The sequence below is a fragment of the Dipteris shenzhenensis genome, chromosome 4 (assembly GCF_047967505.1).
Source record: "Dipteris shenzhenensis isolate YYH24624 ecotype China chromosome 4, Dip_SZ_1.0, whole genome shotgun sequence".
NCBI lineage: Eukaryota > Viridiplantae > Streptophyta > Polypodiopsida > Gleicheniales > Dipteridaceae > Dipteris > Dipteris shenzhenensis.
Genome location: NC_141599.1, coordinates 21120818 through 21136151, shown reverse-complemented (window position 1 = coordinate 21136151; position 15334 = coordinate 21120818). Strand labels below are relative to the sequence as shown.

At 44.4% G+C, this 15334-nt stretch overlaps 1 protein-coding gene across 2 annotated transcripts in view; it reads right to left on the bottom strand.

The window, feature by feature from the left end:
* The window catches only part of LOC147902588 (serine carboxypeptidase 1-like), a 224934-nt gene that overhangs the window by 198148 nt on the left and 11452 nt on the right, over positions 1 to 15334 (bottom strand). For both annotated transcript variants that reach the window (XM_087373630.1, XM_087373631.1), the window contains exon 2: positions 9452 to 9597. In XM_087373630.1, coding sequence (XP_087229756.1) covers positions 9452 to 9597 — 146 coding nt within the window. The remainder of the gene's footprint in view (positions 1 to 9451; positions 9598 to 15334) is intronic.

Below are 15334 nucleotides of genomic sequence, written 5' to 3'. Positions count from 1 at the left end.
GTGTTCTCCTGTCCATTCCATGCGCTCTTGACACTAGTTGGTTGCGAGGGTTGGTGCACCACCTATACCTCTTAACTGTTGGACTGCTTCCCCTGTGCACCAACGAGTACCGCCTGTGCACTCTGCTGGACTGCTTCCCATGTGCACCGACAAGTGTACCCCGTGCACCATTGCGCCAGCTGGACTGCTTCCCATGTGCACCAATAGGTGTATCCCGTGTACCATTGCACCAGTACTTCCCTCTGATCAACTTTGACCATGGTGGGTCGAGGTTGAGGTTTGGCACTCTTCAGTCATGTATTGCTTCCGTCATACCCAAGTCATGTCCAGGTCAAGTCATGTCCAAGTCATGTCAAGTCATGTCCATGTCATGTCCATGTCAAGTCATGTCCAAGTCAAGTCATGTCCAAGTCATGTCCATGTCAAAGTCATGTCCATGTCAAGTCATGTCCAAGTCTGTTCCAGAGTGACCAAGATGTGAACATATGTGAACACGATGTGACTAGGTATGACCAAGGTCTAACAACTTGGCATGTTGCTCAAGTGACCATGATGTGACCCAAGTGTGACTCTTGGTGGGAGTCCCGGAGACTTTGAGTACAATAGCCATCCTGTGCATGATGCAAGTCATGCAAAAGCTTCCTTAACCACATTAACTCCATAGTGGCTGAATTTGCAGCTTTGTACTCTGCTTCACTGGAGGAAAAAGAGACTCGCTCTTGCTTCTTACTGAGCCATGACATACAGGTTGAACCCAATGAGAAGCAATAGCTAGTAGTGGACCATCTGTCGTCAATGTCCCCTGACCAATCTGAGTCGGTGAAACCACTCAGCTTTAGATCACAATCTGAAGCATAATGCAAGCCAAGAGAGAGAGTGCCATGGACATATCTGAGGACCCTCTTTGCTGCATTCCAATGTGTGATCGTGGGACAATGCATGAACTGGCTCAAAAGCCCTGTGGCGTAGGCAATATCAGGCCGTGTGGAGCATAGATATATCAAACTGCCAACCAACTGCCTGTACAAAGTGCCATCAAACTTTTCAGCAGTATACTTTGTCTATGACATAGAGATCCCATCATGGGTCTGCCAAAACTCAATGCCAAGACAATAGTGCAATAGGCCCAAATCTGTCATGTCAAAGTTGTGACATAAAGTGGACTGCACTACTGTAATTTGCTGCAAATCACTGCCAGTGAGTATAATGTCATCCACATATAGTACCAACATGACCAATTCTGATTTTTGCTGCAGAACATACAGATTTGGCTCTGTATGAGTGTTTATGAAGCCCTTGGACAGCAAAAACTGATGTATCTTCTGATACCACGCACGAGGTGCTTGCTTCAGCCCATATAGAGCCTTCCTGAGCTTGCATACCTTGTGCTCTTGTCCCTTCACCTCAAAACCTTGGGGCTGATGTACATAGACCTCCTCTTTAAGATCTCCATTGAGGAAAGCGGTCTTGAAATCCATCTGGTACACTGACCAACCATAAAACGCAGCAAGAGAGATGACACAACGAATGGTGGTCATCTTGGCCACTGGAGCAAATGTCTCCTCATAATCTATCCCCTCCTCTTGTGCATACCCCTTGGCAACCAAACGAGCTTTGTATTTCTCAACTGTGCCATTTGAATGGTATTTCACCTTATAAATCCATTTCGTGCCAACCACATTTTTCCCAATGGGCGCATCAACCAAGTCCCATGTGGCATTCTTCTCAATGGATTTAATCTCAGCTTCCATAGCTTTCTGCCATGCCGGATTATGCTGAGCATCCTTGAAGCTCTGAGGCTCATTTTCAGCTTCCATCACTGAGGTCATCAAAGCAAAATTGACCTTTTTTTTATTTTTCTTAGTGCTGGCCCTGGTTTTCCCCAAAGTAGCTGATCCTTAGCATCTTGAATGGTCAACCTTGCCCAACGTCGTGGAATAGATTTCTCTACTGTACCACTCGGGGCTGCATCAACATCTTTAGTGGCCTCACCATGTTGATAATGCCTCCAAACATGAGGCTGTCTATTCTCATTAATTTGCTGCAAATCTAAAACATTTGAGGGAGAGCCATCCTCAACATGTCACAAGCCATCTGAACTATGAGAAGTAGAAGGGGAAGCATCAGGAGACTCTGTCTCGTCATCCTCAAACTGGATGATGTCCAAAGGGGTGTCATCATATGGTGGCAAGTCTGCACTAGCGGGCTGCATGCACTCATTCTCAACAAAGAGAACATCTCTGCTGATTATTACCTTCTTGGTAGCGGGATTATAAAGCCTAAATCCCCTGCTTTCAGTGCTATACCCCACGAAAATGCATTTGACACTCTTGTCATCAAGCTTTGTCCGATGTGCATCTGGAACCAAAGCATATGCCACTAAGCCAAAAATTCTGAAATGACTAACCTTTGGCTTAAAGCCATACAAAGCCTCAAATGGAGTCACATTAACTAAAGCTTTGGTAGGGCATCTGTTCTGAATATAAGTGGCCGTCACAACTGCTTCTCCCCAAAAAGCCTTTGAGACTCTCTTGAATTTCAGCATGCATCTCGTCATTTCCATGAGAGTACGATTCTTCCTCTCAGGGAGTGGATTCTGCTGTGGTGTGTAAGGGCATGTCAAGTGATTTTTAATCCCATGCTGCTTCAAAAATCCCTGGAATGCATGTGACATGTACTCTCCCCCTCTATCCGAGTTGAGTGTTCCTATTCTAGAATTGGTTTGGTTCTCAGCCATAGCTTTGAACTCCTGAAACCAATAGAACACCTCAGATTTTTCCTTCATGAGAAAAAGCCATGTGAACCTGGAGAAGTTATCTATAAAGGTTACAAAGTACCTTGCTCCTCTATGCGTGGGAATAGTCATGGGGCCACATACATCACTGTGCACTATCTGCAACACTCTGGTTGCCTTGACCCAATTCTTGCCTTGTTTACTGAATGGCAAGCGATGCAATTTGCCAAGTGCACACCCCTCACACACTTCATTTTCTGGTTGCTGTAGTTTTGGCATTCCCTGAGTCATATTATTGTTGTACAAGTAGGACAATGCCCTATGATGGACATGTTCAAACCTGGCATGCCATAAATCAGCCTAGGAAGTGTTTGCTACAGCCGGGGGTTTCCATTTTCCGAGCAAAAACCCCCAAGCGATGAGCGGACAAAAGGTGGGAGGGTCCAAATATATAGGCTCAAGTCATTTTTGGGGAGCAAAATAATCCAAATTATTTCAAGGAATATGTAAGTAAATATGAAATATTGATAAATAGATATAGATATAAATATACCTTTATATAATATACATATATAATGTCTAAGTGGTGACTTATTTACGACTTTCAAAAATCCTTTCTTTTCCTTTCACCATTGGTTCGATCATGAAATTTTGAGCAAATATCCTCTTTACAGTTCCTCAGGATGACCTAAGAAAAATATATAATACCTTTTTAATTAGACCCTCTAAGTGTATTTTGCCAGAGGAATATGGTTTAAAGAGCTTGCCCCAACCCTATTCCGCCGGCCGAATACCCTTGGATAGCCTACGCAGAAAGGGTCATAACCTTTGCTCCTTAGCTCAGATTGAGGAGCTGTAAAAGGGAAAAATGTTCAGAATCTCATGATCTATGCAATGGTAGGCTTAAAATTACACTTTTTATAGTTATAAAAGAGATAAATTAAAAATTTCAAGATGTATAAGAGAGTTACAACTTCTCCCTAATTCATATTATGGTAAGAAGGAGTTCAATAGAGACCACATTTCCTTAAAAGTACTTAGGTTTGGAGAATTGGGAATATTTTGAAAATCCCTCCCTTGCCTTCCCATATTTGATAATGTATTAGAGATTAATTTATGATCAATTATAATGGCTTCAAGTATGAGGTTTCCAATATCTTTTTCCTGATCATCCAAGAAATATGGTATACATTGTTATATGAGAGCTTCAAATATGGGATTGCTAAAGATTAGGGAAACTCTTTTAAATCGATTGAATTACCATAATCCTCAAAAGAGAGTATGGTAGGGAGGTATTTATAGGAGTTTGTTCACTGTTTGTTCATATATAGATGATGTTCTCTAAAATGAGGGTTATAATGAAAAATAAGTAAGTATATGGTTCCATAAATGAGAAATTAAGAAAGAATTGTATATTCCTTTGAGAAATATACAAGCATGGTTGGTGTAAAAATTTATCGCTCGGACTTTTCTGCACGTAGGTTTTTGCTCGGAAAGTGTGCACATCCGCTACAGCCAATACCTTCTGATCATAAGGCTGAGCATCAAGCTTGTATAAGCCTCTATCATATGTGCCTGTTGCTACAACCTCATACCCTTTCTTTGGATCCTTGATCCTGCATTGGTTATCCTGAAATTCGACCAACATATGTTGATCATGGGTAATGTTTGAAACTGAAATCAGATTTTGCCTCAAATCTGGAACATACCAAATATCTCAGATATACCTAGCTTTCCCATTATCAAGCTGAATAGGAATGTGCCCAACTCCGATGATGTCTTGAGAAGCATCATTGGCACACATAACCTGTCTGCCATGAACAGGTGTGATGCTCTCAAGCCACTCCTGGCGAGGAGTCGTGTGCTTAGTAGCACCACTGTCGATATACCATGTATCACTTGCAACAAGGGAAGCATCCCCTGATTGTTTTTCAGCATTCAAATCCCCCCTGGCATCCATCTTCTCATTAAATGCAGCAAACACAAAATCTCTATCACCTTGGGCAAGATGAGCTTCACCATGTGCATTTGAAGCACGAGTTTCACTGGGGGCAACAAAATTACTGCTAGAGCTGTCCCTTTGCCTCTTCTTTTCATTGGCAATCCTTTTCTGACACTTTGTGATGTAATGCCCTGGCTTCTTGCAATAATTGCATTTGCCCTTTTTCTGATTTTTGCTTGAACTGCTTGCATTTCCCTCCTTGGGTTGAGTTGTATGGCTGTGTTTTGGCTCGAACTTTTTTTGAAATTTTCCTTTTCCACCCATGGCAAGCGCTTGCTCACCCTGACGAGAAGCTTTGGCAAAATTTGAGCATCTCTCCTCTTCCTGCAACAAAAGCCCAACTAACTCATCGAACGAGAGTGGGGCTGCCCTGAGAACAATGGTCAATGAAGTGACGAATGTGCCATATGAGGGCGCTAAGCTATTGAGAGTAATAGAAATGAGCTTCTTGTCTTCTATTTCCTCATCAATACTTATGAGCTGATCATGTAGATCAGTGATCCTAGCAATATGATCAGTGATGGCCTGGCCTTCCTGCATCTCGAGATCCTTGAGCTTATTTGTCAAGGCAATGGCCCTTGCCTCATTCTTAACATGATACATATTTGCCAATCTTTCCCATGCTGCCTTTGCATCCTTGCATGACTTGATAGTTGTCATAATGTGCCTCTTCACATTTGTGGCAATCAAAAACATTACTTGGACACTGTGGCGGTCAAATTTCTTCTACTCCTTCGTCGATGCTATGGGACTAGCAGGAGCGGCGGTAGCAGTCTGCTGTCTGCCTATAGTCTGACCCGAAGAAGTTGTGCTGGATGTAGATGAGCCTGCTGGCCTCACCTCATCCCGACTAACAATATCCCACAAGCCCTTACCAACCAAGATGTTCTTAAGCATGAATGACCACAAGGCATAGTTTGGTCCATCCAGCTTGTCACCCTCGAACAAATTGCCAAAACTATTTGAAAGAGTTGACATGATGCAAAATGGAATACCCACAAGTTGCAAATGTACCTCCAAAAAGAATTGCAAGTTCCAAAAGTGCAAGTCCCAAAATGTACCTCCAAAAAGAACTGCAAGTCCCAAAAGTGCAACTGGCTGCAAATGTGCCTGCAAATCCCAAACAAATGCTTGCTGCAAATGCAAAGTACGACTGGCTGCTCTGAAATGCCACTGACTGCACATTGCAATCATTGCAAAAATGGCATAAACAAATCACTGCACTCTGCTGCAATCTGAAGTGCAATCCCAAACTGAAAATGCACAACCCAAATCTAAAAGAGCGCACCCACGAGTGCTCAAATGCATCCAACGGAGCTCGAAAGCATCCACAACTGTAAAGTAACTGCAAATGCGCCCAACAATGCAGAGTATCTACAAATGCACCTGAGAGTGTAAGAGTATGGGCTGCAAAAACAGTCCCGAAGTGAAATACACAGCTCAAAACACTTATTGAAAGTGCACCTTGGCCTGAAACACCTGCAAAACAGTCCATTGACTGTGTGGGCAAGTTGGAGATGATAATGGAGTTGACGTGAGCACTTCTGACCACAATACACGTGTAGAGAAGAGCCTGGAGCTGCTAGAACACACCCGGGAGAGGCTGGAGCTGAAAAGAGTCTAGATCTGAGCAAAAACGCCGAAAAACAGTCGAAAACTGCTCGAATTGCCTTCTAACAAGTTGTACGGACTCGAAATCAGGTTCCGGCAAGTCGTACGAACTCGCGGCACTGTCGTGCAACTGTACGAATAGATTCGTACGGACTGTATGGACAAAAAAGAACAGATTTTTTTTTCTTTTTTTCCGCTTGAAATGGTGTGGGACAGATTTGCTTGCATGCGGGCAACTCTGAAATTTTGAAAAACGTCGAAATCGGACCTCAAAAGGTCAAAAAATAGCCGCTGGACTATTGGAGCTACCTCAAGCAAAAGCTGGAGAGCTGAATGTGAGAACCAGGAATGTGCACTGGAGCACCAAGCTTGCGGGAGTCTCGAAGCAAGCACGGGAATGGGCTCTAGAGACGGAAGCGCTCTGATACCAAATGTAGGAACAAAGTGGAGACAGGTTGTGAACACAAGTGAGCAAGAGTGCACACACAAGAAAGCTCCAATAGAAATGTTCAAATGAAACAATACAAGTACTTGGTATATATAGTACCCAAGTACTACTGGTCAACCATAGGGTTGACTTTATGCCTACAACACCATATCTTTGTAATCTCTTACAGAGCAGTAGCATGTTCTTTACTAGAGATATGAGTACCGATACTCCACTTGAGAGGCTTTTTCGACCTAGATTGGGGATGACGTAATCATGGGATATTGACATAGCAGGGAGAGTGTCATGCAGCGACATGATCCTCACTAAGTTTTCCACTAAGTTCGCAGTCAGATAGGTTGCTATACACTTCTACTCCTCTCTCTATTCGGTCAATCCCTCCACCCTGGCCAAATATACAGCTCAGTGCAGAGTCTGAGAGCACATGCCTACCTGGGCATAATAGAGGTGAGGACTCACTTGGATGCCCCCCTTGTGACAACACTTCTTGCCTTGTCAAAAGGCAAGGGCCCAAGTGACAATGGCATCACGCCTACTTTCTTCATCACTCACTGGACTTCTGCTGGGGCTACCATCACTTCAGCCTTTTCGGAGATTTGGGATTGCAGTATCTTGCCTCCTTACCTTTCAGAGGGACTCTTCATCTCGTTCCCAAAGGAGGGGTTAGGATCCCCAAGGAGATCTATCACCCTCCTTGGCAATGCCTACCAAAACTAAGCCAAGGCACTAAACATCAAACTCCATCCCCTCCTCCGTGACCTCACCCTTTTGGGGAAAAACAATGAGAAAATGCAAACACCATACTTTTTCTTAGAGGCCTATCATCAGTAAATTGCCAAAACAGAATTGTAAGCATGTATCTCTATGGGCATTGTGTGTGGCATTACAAGCTGTGGCGAAAAATCCTCCCCCACAAGTCATTGAAGTAGGTCTTGGATGCCATGGCTTGCTGAGGAAGTGTCAATGTCAGATATTCAAAGTATTTGATTACTTCCTATGCTCAGCCTTTTCATAACAGAAACCATAGTTCCTAAAAAGAAAACCAAGAAACACCTACCAAGGCAATGAAGCGATTGGCTAATTTCCTTCTTGATGATTGCTACTATTGGAAGCAAAGAGGAGAAGAAAACCAATATGTAGGGCCATATTATTGCACCGTTGTATGAAGAAAGCAACACATAGAGAGATCGCCACTGAAATTCATCAAGATTTGTCAACTATCTTTCTCTCCTCACTGCTTAGAATAATAGATCTGCAACAAAGCTTTGCTGGCTGCAAGAATTGCATAAATGGCCGCACAACAACCATGCGTATCAAAAGACATAGGATGTTCTGTAAATTCATGAAGTGTTGAGAGATATATTGAGCAGTAGAACCAGGAGTGGCGTCAAAAAGTGGTGACTTGACATTACAGCACTATAATAAATTACCAATAGTGGAACCAACAGGGCTATACCAAATAGTGGCGACTTGACATTACAGCACTATAGATAGTGGATCCAACAGGCCTGTTCTCAGGCTTCCCATATCCAAGATAATTGAGAAGAACGAGAACACGCGTCCTGTATCTCTATGGAAAAACCAAACATCTTCTTGCTCTGGTAGCAGTCCATATCAAGGAGGGCAGTGAGGCATAGACCAACCAACATTTCCTTGCTCTGGTAGCAGTCCATATCAAGGAGGGCAGTGAGGCATAGACCAACCAACCCCTGCATCAATCATCGAGAGAGCTTCATCAAAGCTTCAGACATTGGGATAAGGTCACTTCTTGCTTCTACCTAGGGAAGAGCTACACTAGGAAGATAAGTTTGTGTGATAAGGCTTGGCAGCAGGCAGGGGGCACATGTAAAGGAAGAAAGGTGAATCGCTGACTTCAATGGATAGAAGGGACAATCAAGTCACCTAAACTAGAAAACCTAGATGGGAATCTAACCTAGAATAGAAAACTATCACAACTACTGGAATAGATAAGACCCAGGGGAAGGGAAACACCACTTTCCCAACAGGACTGCCGAACTGTCCTGGGCCCTAGGGTAAAGCTACTTACAAAGCATGAATAAAAGAAGCAAGCCAAATGACAAGAAAACTCAAACGAGATGCTCATTTCCAAAGGAAGGACCCCCTTTAAGATAATGCATGGCCTTCCCGTTGGCCACACCTATGCTTCACCCCCCACTTTTTCATGGAGGCCTCTCTTCCATTCGCCATATAGGCCAAATAACACTACACTCTTCTACATCATGATACAAATGTTTATGGAAGCAGTGCTCAAGCATGACTTCTTTGACCCCTATAGACAAAGGATCATTATATCCTAGGTATCTGGAGTGCAATAATACCAACACAATATACTGTTGATCTTCAGATAGAGATTACATTCTGGTTTCATTGGTAAGCCCCTAACATGTACAAAGCACATATAGATACATTACATTATCTTTTTCCTGCTAAAGATAAAATGTGACCAAGTCTTAAAAAAGAAAGCTCTCTAGTTACCATAGTTCTTTCACAAGCTATAAATATTAATCCAGGTGAAGAAAAGAACTGAACTATGCATAACAAGCAGGATGATAAGGAGGGGAGAAGATTCAACCGAAAAAAACCCTAATTTGAGACTGGAAGAAAATATTTATCCTTTGTTGGAATAGTAGAATACCGTGCTCATATATAAAGCCATCAAAACTGGAGCAGCCTGGCCCACCATTCATCCATAAAACAAGTGGATCTGTGCTCGGATCATTTGCAGATGTCACAAAGTAATAAAAAAGCTGCTGACCATGCCTTTCGTTGACTGTGACATACCTGGAATACAACATTTGGTATTTTACAACTGCTGTTGTCAAGCACTCGATTCTTAGAGACACATTGCATAATATAAGTATACAGCGATTGCACATGGCTTGACAAAATACTCTTGTCTATGAAGAGGGTTTGGGTGAGAAACTGTCCTGCTGCATAAATATGATCTTTAACAAAAACAGAGAACTATATTCAATGATTCATACATAAAGCAATTCAGACCAATTGTCTAGCTTTATACAACATGCTACATGCATATGTCTGTGTACCAAAAATATTAGACCTTTCATAAAATTGATGTCCAATTTTGAAACCCCCACTGTTATCCTAATGTCTCATTACCAAGGCTATATTGATGGCTCCCCATAAAACGCGTAATAGAACACTGGATACCTTGAGCTTTCCCAACTTTCAATCCATCCTTTCCCTCCACCCAGGTTCAAATCCAAACATTACATTTGATTCATGTGTGAGTTTCCTTGTTCACAAGAATGTGGACTTCCTGGCCATTAATAGGGATACTAAATGCATCAGTGCTCCAAAAATGGTTGATTCAAATAAGCCTTTTTTAAAGCAACTTTCCTACCCATCCTAGGCATGGTACATACATGGATCCTGGGAACCTGCCAAGTGAGAGGAGTAATTACCAAAAGGAGAGAAAAGTTCAAGTTTTTATTGAAAAGAGGGGATCCAGTTGGAGAAGTCGAGACATGGGGGGGTGGTCAGTGGAGGTGTCTGTGACGCACCTTCTATAAGGATGTGGACATCAACTTGCCTGCAAAGGAGTGGGCAAGCTGCATGGGGGCTGGCACTGAAAGTGCAGGAGTACAAAAGAGTGAAGCATGACACAAAGATGTGAATTCCACAATTAACCACCAATAAAAAGTGAAAATAGGGAAGAGAAGTAGTAAAATAACAAAATGGACATATAGAAGAACTTCTCGAGAAGATTATGGAAATCCTACAGAACTAGAAAGATCACTCTATTCTTTTGGCTTTCTATTCATGATGGGATTGCAGTGACCCTATGGAGATCCAGGTTCGGGGCCGACCATTCTTGTCCTCATTGCCTTACTACCGAGAAGTCACTTCAGCATTGCCTATGGGATTGCAGACAGGCCAGAATTATTTGGAAGGGGATAGCCAAGATTTTGGGGTCCCGGTCGTTGGGATTCCTTTTGACAGGGCCTCCCCCTTTGCAGGTGTAGGGATCCTTTCACTTGTTGAGTTTCTTGCCCTCAGCAGGAGTGTTTCGGCCCAGGGGAAGCTGGCCTCCTCTACTAGGTCGGGTAAGCCTTTCCATCCAGCATCCTCCCGTCAATGAAGATAGTCAGCTGGAACATACAGGGCCTAGGCGGAGTTCCACACCATCGCCATAGGCAGCTGATCCAGAATCAGCTTCATCCATGTGTCACTGGAGGTGCTATTGATATCCTTTTTATCCAGGAACGCAAGTTGGATGCCAGTGATTGCTCTAAGTCTGGCAAACTGCTTTCTGGTCATACTTTTTGGTCGCCTGCCTTGGGCACCAGGGGGGGCACTTCTATTTCAGTTTCGTAGTCGGTTCTCCCCTTGGTTGTTGGACACGGAGTCATTATTCCCTCTAGAGCTCAGTGGATTATTCTCTTGATTGGAGGGTGTAAGGTTGGCTTCCTTAACCTGTATGCCTCCAACATTAGAGGGCAACGTGTCTTTATGTGGAAGGATTTGCTCTCGTGGGCCCCCATTGCGGATTCATGGGCGATTGGAGGTGACTTTAACATGGTTGAGTTACTGTCAGACAAAAAAGGGGATAGAGAAGGAGGACTTCACTCTTTGGAGAGAGTAGCTTGGGATGCCTTCCTTTTTCACTACTGTGGCAGAGATACTTGGTTGGACGGTGCCTTTCTTATTCAGCCACAGTCCCTCCTGTTCTCTTGGTCAACAGGAGGCAGTAGATGCCTATTCATGCATGTATTGACAGATTCTATGTAGATGATTGGGCACTTGACAGAGGTGGATCGGTATGCATTGCTGCTGGGATTTCCACTTCAGACCACTTTCCTGTTGTGCTGGCTATCTCAGAGCTTCACTTGAGAGGCCGATCTGCCAGCATCAGGATTCCATATGCCTTGTACACAGAGGAGAACCTTACAGAGGCAGCCCTGCAGATATGGGTTTCTCATGTCCAGGGTGGGCAGCCATTGCCATCACAAGTAGCTGCTGCCCTTTCTGGTATTAGCGACTTCTACCTCTCAGTTGCTCGTACCAGGAGACGAGATATTCTCAGACGTGAGATTGGTGTTCGCCAGTAGTTGGCAGCTTTGCAAAGGGAAGAGCAGAAACGACCTTCAGATGCTTGGATTCAAGAGCGCCTTGCTGTACCAAGGGCTCATCAGCAGGTATTGCTTGATCAGAGTTGCTTGATCAGAGAGTAGAGTATGCCTTTCATGCATGGGAGTCCTTCTGGATTCAGATGGGTGGCAGAGTCAATAAACACTTTTTCTCTACTCTTGGCCCTAGACATACTAGAGAGAGTGTATCCCAACTTATTGACTCACATGGGGTTTTACAGACAGATCCTGATGATGTCTTGCCCATAGCTTCAGATTTTTATGCCGCCCTTCTTACTACTGATCTTGAGACACGGGATAGAGAGGATGCTAGACAGGTTATTTGGCAGAGCATCCCTTTGTTGGTGAAACCGGATATGCATGTTTTGCTTGATGCTAGTGAGATGCCCGGGTCGCTTACAAAAGGTCTTATCCACCTTATCCCGAAAGGAGATTGCATAAATCTAGTGTCCCAGTGGAGGCCTATCACACTTCTAGGGACTTGTTACAAAATTCTGGCCAAGGCAATCAACCTTCGATTGCAGCCCCTTCTCCCATATCTTATTCATGACACTTAGATGGGATTTGTGCATGGCAGAAGCATTTTTGATAACATTTTCTCTTTCTCGAAAGCCTCAGAGTGGGCCATGCAGAGCGGCCAGAATCTAGCCACTCTACTTTTGGATTTTGAGAAAGCTCATGACAGAGTAGATTGGGTTTTTTTGGAGGGCACCCTTCTACGTTTTGGCTTTACTGATGCTTGGATCAGAGGTGTTTCCTCCTTGTACAGATCAGCCCACAGCTAGGTACTTATTGGTGGGGTAAGGGGTGAGAGATTTCAGATTTCCAGATCAGTCCGTCAGAGATGCCCCCTTGCTCCTTTCCTTTTTGTGTTCGTGGCCGAAGCTATGAGTATCTATGTTAGATCTCAAGCTGACATCATTGGGCTGAGACTTCTCATTAGAAGGGAAGAGGAGTTACTTGACAGTGAGTTGGCAGATGACACAGCAGTTTACTTGGATGCCACTCCACAGACGCTCACTTCTTTCAGGACAGCATTGGATTTATTTTGCTTGGCGGCGGGGGCACAGATAAATTGGCATAAATCCAATGGCTTTTGGATCAGTGATGAAACACTCCAGTTTGGGGACTTGACATAGGATTCACTTGGGTTCAGAGGGGTGTGCCTGTCAGGTATTTGGGCTGCCACGTCGGCTTGGATATTTCTTCCACGCAGCAGTTTGCTCCCGTGTTGGAGAGCATCAGGAGGAAGCTCCTTTTTTGGAGCTCAGCCAAGCTGGATCTTGCCTCTAGAGTTGTGGTGGTCAACCAGGTCCTCTTGGCCACGGCTTGGTTTGTTTGTTCTTGCTGGTGCTATTCTAGGGACTGCATCACTCAGCTCAGGAGACCGATCAGAAATTTTCTTTGGAGTGGGCTTGATGGCACAGCAGATACCTTAGCCAGGGTGGCTTGGGAGACCCTCATCCTCCCTACACAGGAAGGGGGTCTCAATATTATTGATCCAGATTTACAGTGCAGAGCTTTACTATGCAAGATGGTGGTGCGGGGACTTATGCTAGGGCAGGAACCATGGAAGGCCTTTCTTATTAGCAACATACAGAGGTGCACACCTTCTTCAAGAGGAGATTGGATGAGTAGTATTAGGTGGATCTTCACCACAGCACACCTCAGATCACCTTCGTCCCCTCTCATGGTTGCCATTCTGAAAGCATGGGCCATTTTTAGGAGCACTCTTCGGAGGATTCCTCCTTCCTCTCGTGAAGAGATTGATAGGCAACCCATCATGTGGAATGACAGTATTTTAGATGATCATGGCAAACCACTTGGTGCCTCACTCTACATGCAGTGGTCCAGGTGGGAGAGGGGACCTGTATCATCTTTGGGGTCTTGGAAAGCTTTCCGCAGGCTTCCAAAGCTTTCCGCAGGCTTCCAGAGGAGACTAAGTCTCAGTTGACAGGACATCTCAGAGGGAGTGCAGGGAGGATCTTGCAGATTGAGGCAGCCCTTCCAGAGGAGTGGGTAGACAAAGATGATATGCCACTCACTTGCTCCACTTGGGCAGGTACTTTTACGAGAGGTGGTGTTCCGCTTCAGGTTTTGGCCTTTTGAGATGCACAGGAGGATGCTTTAGTTTTTACTGTGCAGGATGGTGGCAGATTGCTCAGATCCACAGAGGACATCTTGCTTGAGTCTACTTTTCAGCCTATCAGGGTTGTAGGCCTTTTGGTGCAGGAATCACATTCAGAGTGGTTCCTCGACCCAGACCCCCGGCTACTCTCCATCGGGTCTTGGAGGCTTTGGCTCTACGGGGGAGTTCCCATTAGGTATTTGCAGTGGGACCCTGGAGAGTGGGAGTGGATTGACGCAGGGCATCGAGAGAAGAGCATCCCCTTCTTTCGTTACATGGTCAGTAATGCCAGGAGATTTCAGCTCTGTAGTAGAGGTTGGAGACCTTCCAAAGTTCCTCATTGGGAGACATTTGATATCACTGCGGATCTGCAGAGGTGCTTCTGGAGGAGACTCTGGAAATCCCACAGGAATAAAAAGATCACTCTCTTCTTTTGGCTTTCTATCCATGGTGGGATTGTAGTGAATCTTTGGAGATCCAAGTTCGGAGCCGACCATACTTGCCCTTGTTGCCTCTCTGCTTTGGAGACTATTCAACATTGTTTATGGGATTGCAGATAGGCGAGGATGATTTGGATGGGGGTAGCTAGGATTTTCAGTCACTTTGTCCACTCCCCATTCTTTATGACATGGGGCTCAGTGGCTTGGCTTTCTCTTACAGGGCCTTACGTATTCTATGAGAGACTTGACTCCTCTCAGGCCATTTTGGTTCAACATCATCAGAGTGAGTCCTCTTCGTTGGATGTGGTACCACACCTTCCTTTTACAGATGTACATGCCTCTCTGGATACTTCTTGGGAGATTTTAGCGAGCATAGCATCCTGGCATATCTGGAGAGCCAGATGCACAGAGGCTATGGAGGATACTCAGGTTCATCCCTCGCACACTTTGGCTAGTATCTGGACAGACACCGTACATACTTTGATGGTCGTATGGATGAGTATATAGGGAGACTCCCGGCAGCCTCAGCTAGGAGGGCTTCTTTCTTCAGGGAATGGAAGGATTCTCCTTTCTTCTCTGAGACTCCTACAGGGTTGAGGTGGCACTTTCAGCCTCAGCCTTGGTTGTTTTCCACCTCACTTTGAGGGGGTTTTATTTATTCTCATGATTTCATGATGTTGTATTTCCGCTCAGAGCTTGCTCTAGCGAGTTTCTTTCTTACTTAATAGAAGTCTCTTTTTTGCCAAAAAAAAAAGATTTTCAGTACCTTTTGGAATTTGCCGACAGCTACAAGTGGAATACATGTTTTGATATTGAATCGTGAGCTGCTGCTCCTCCCC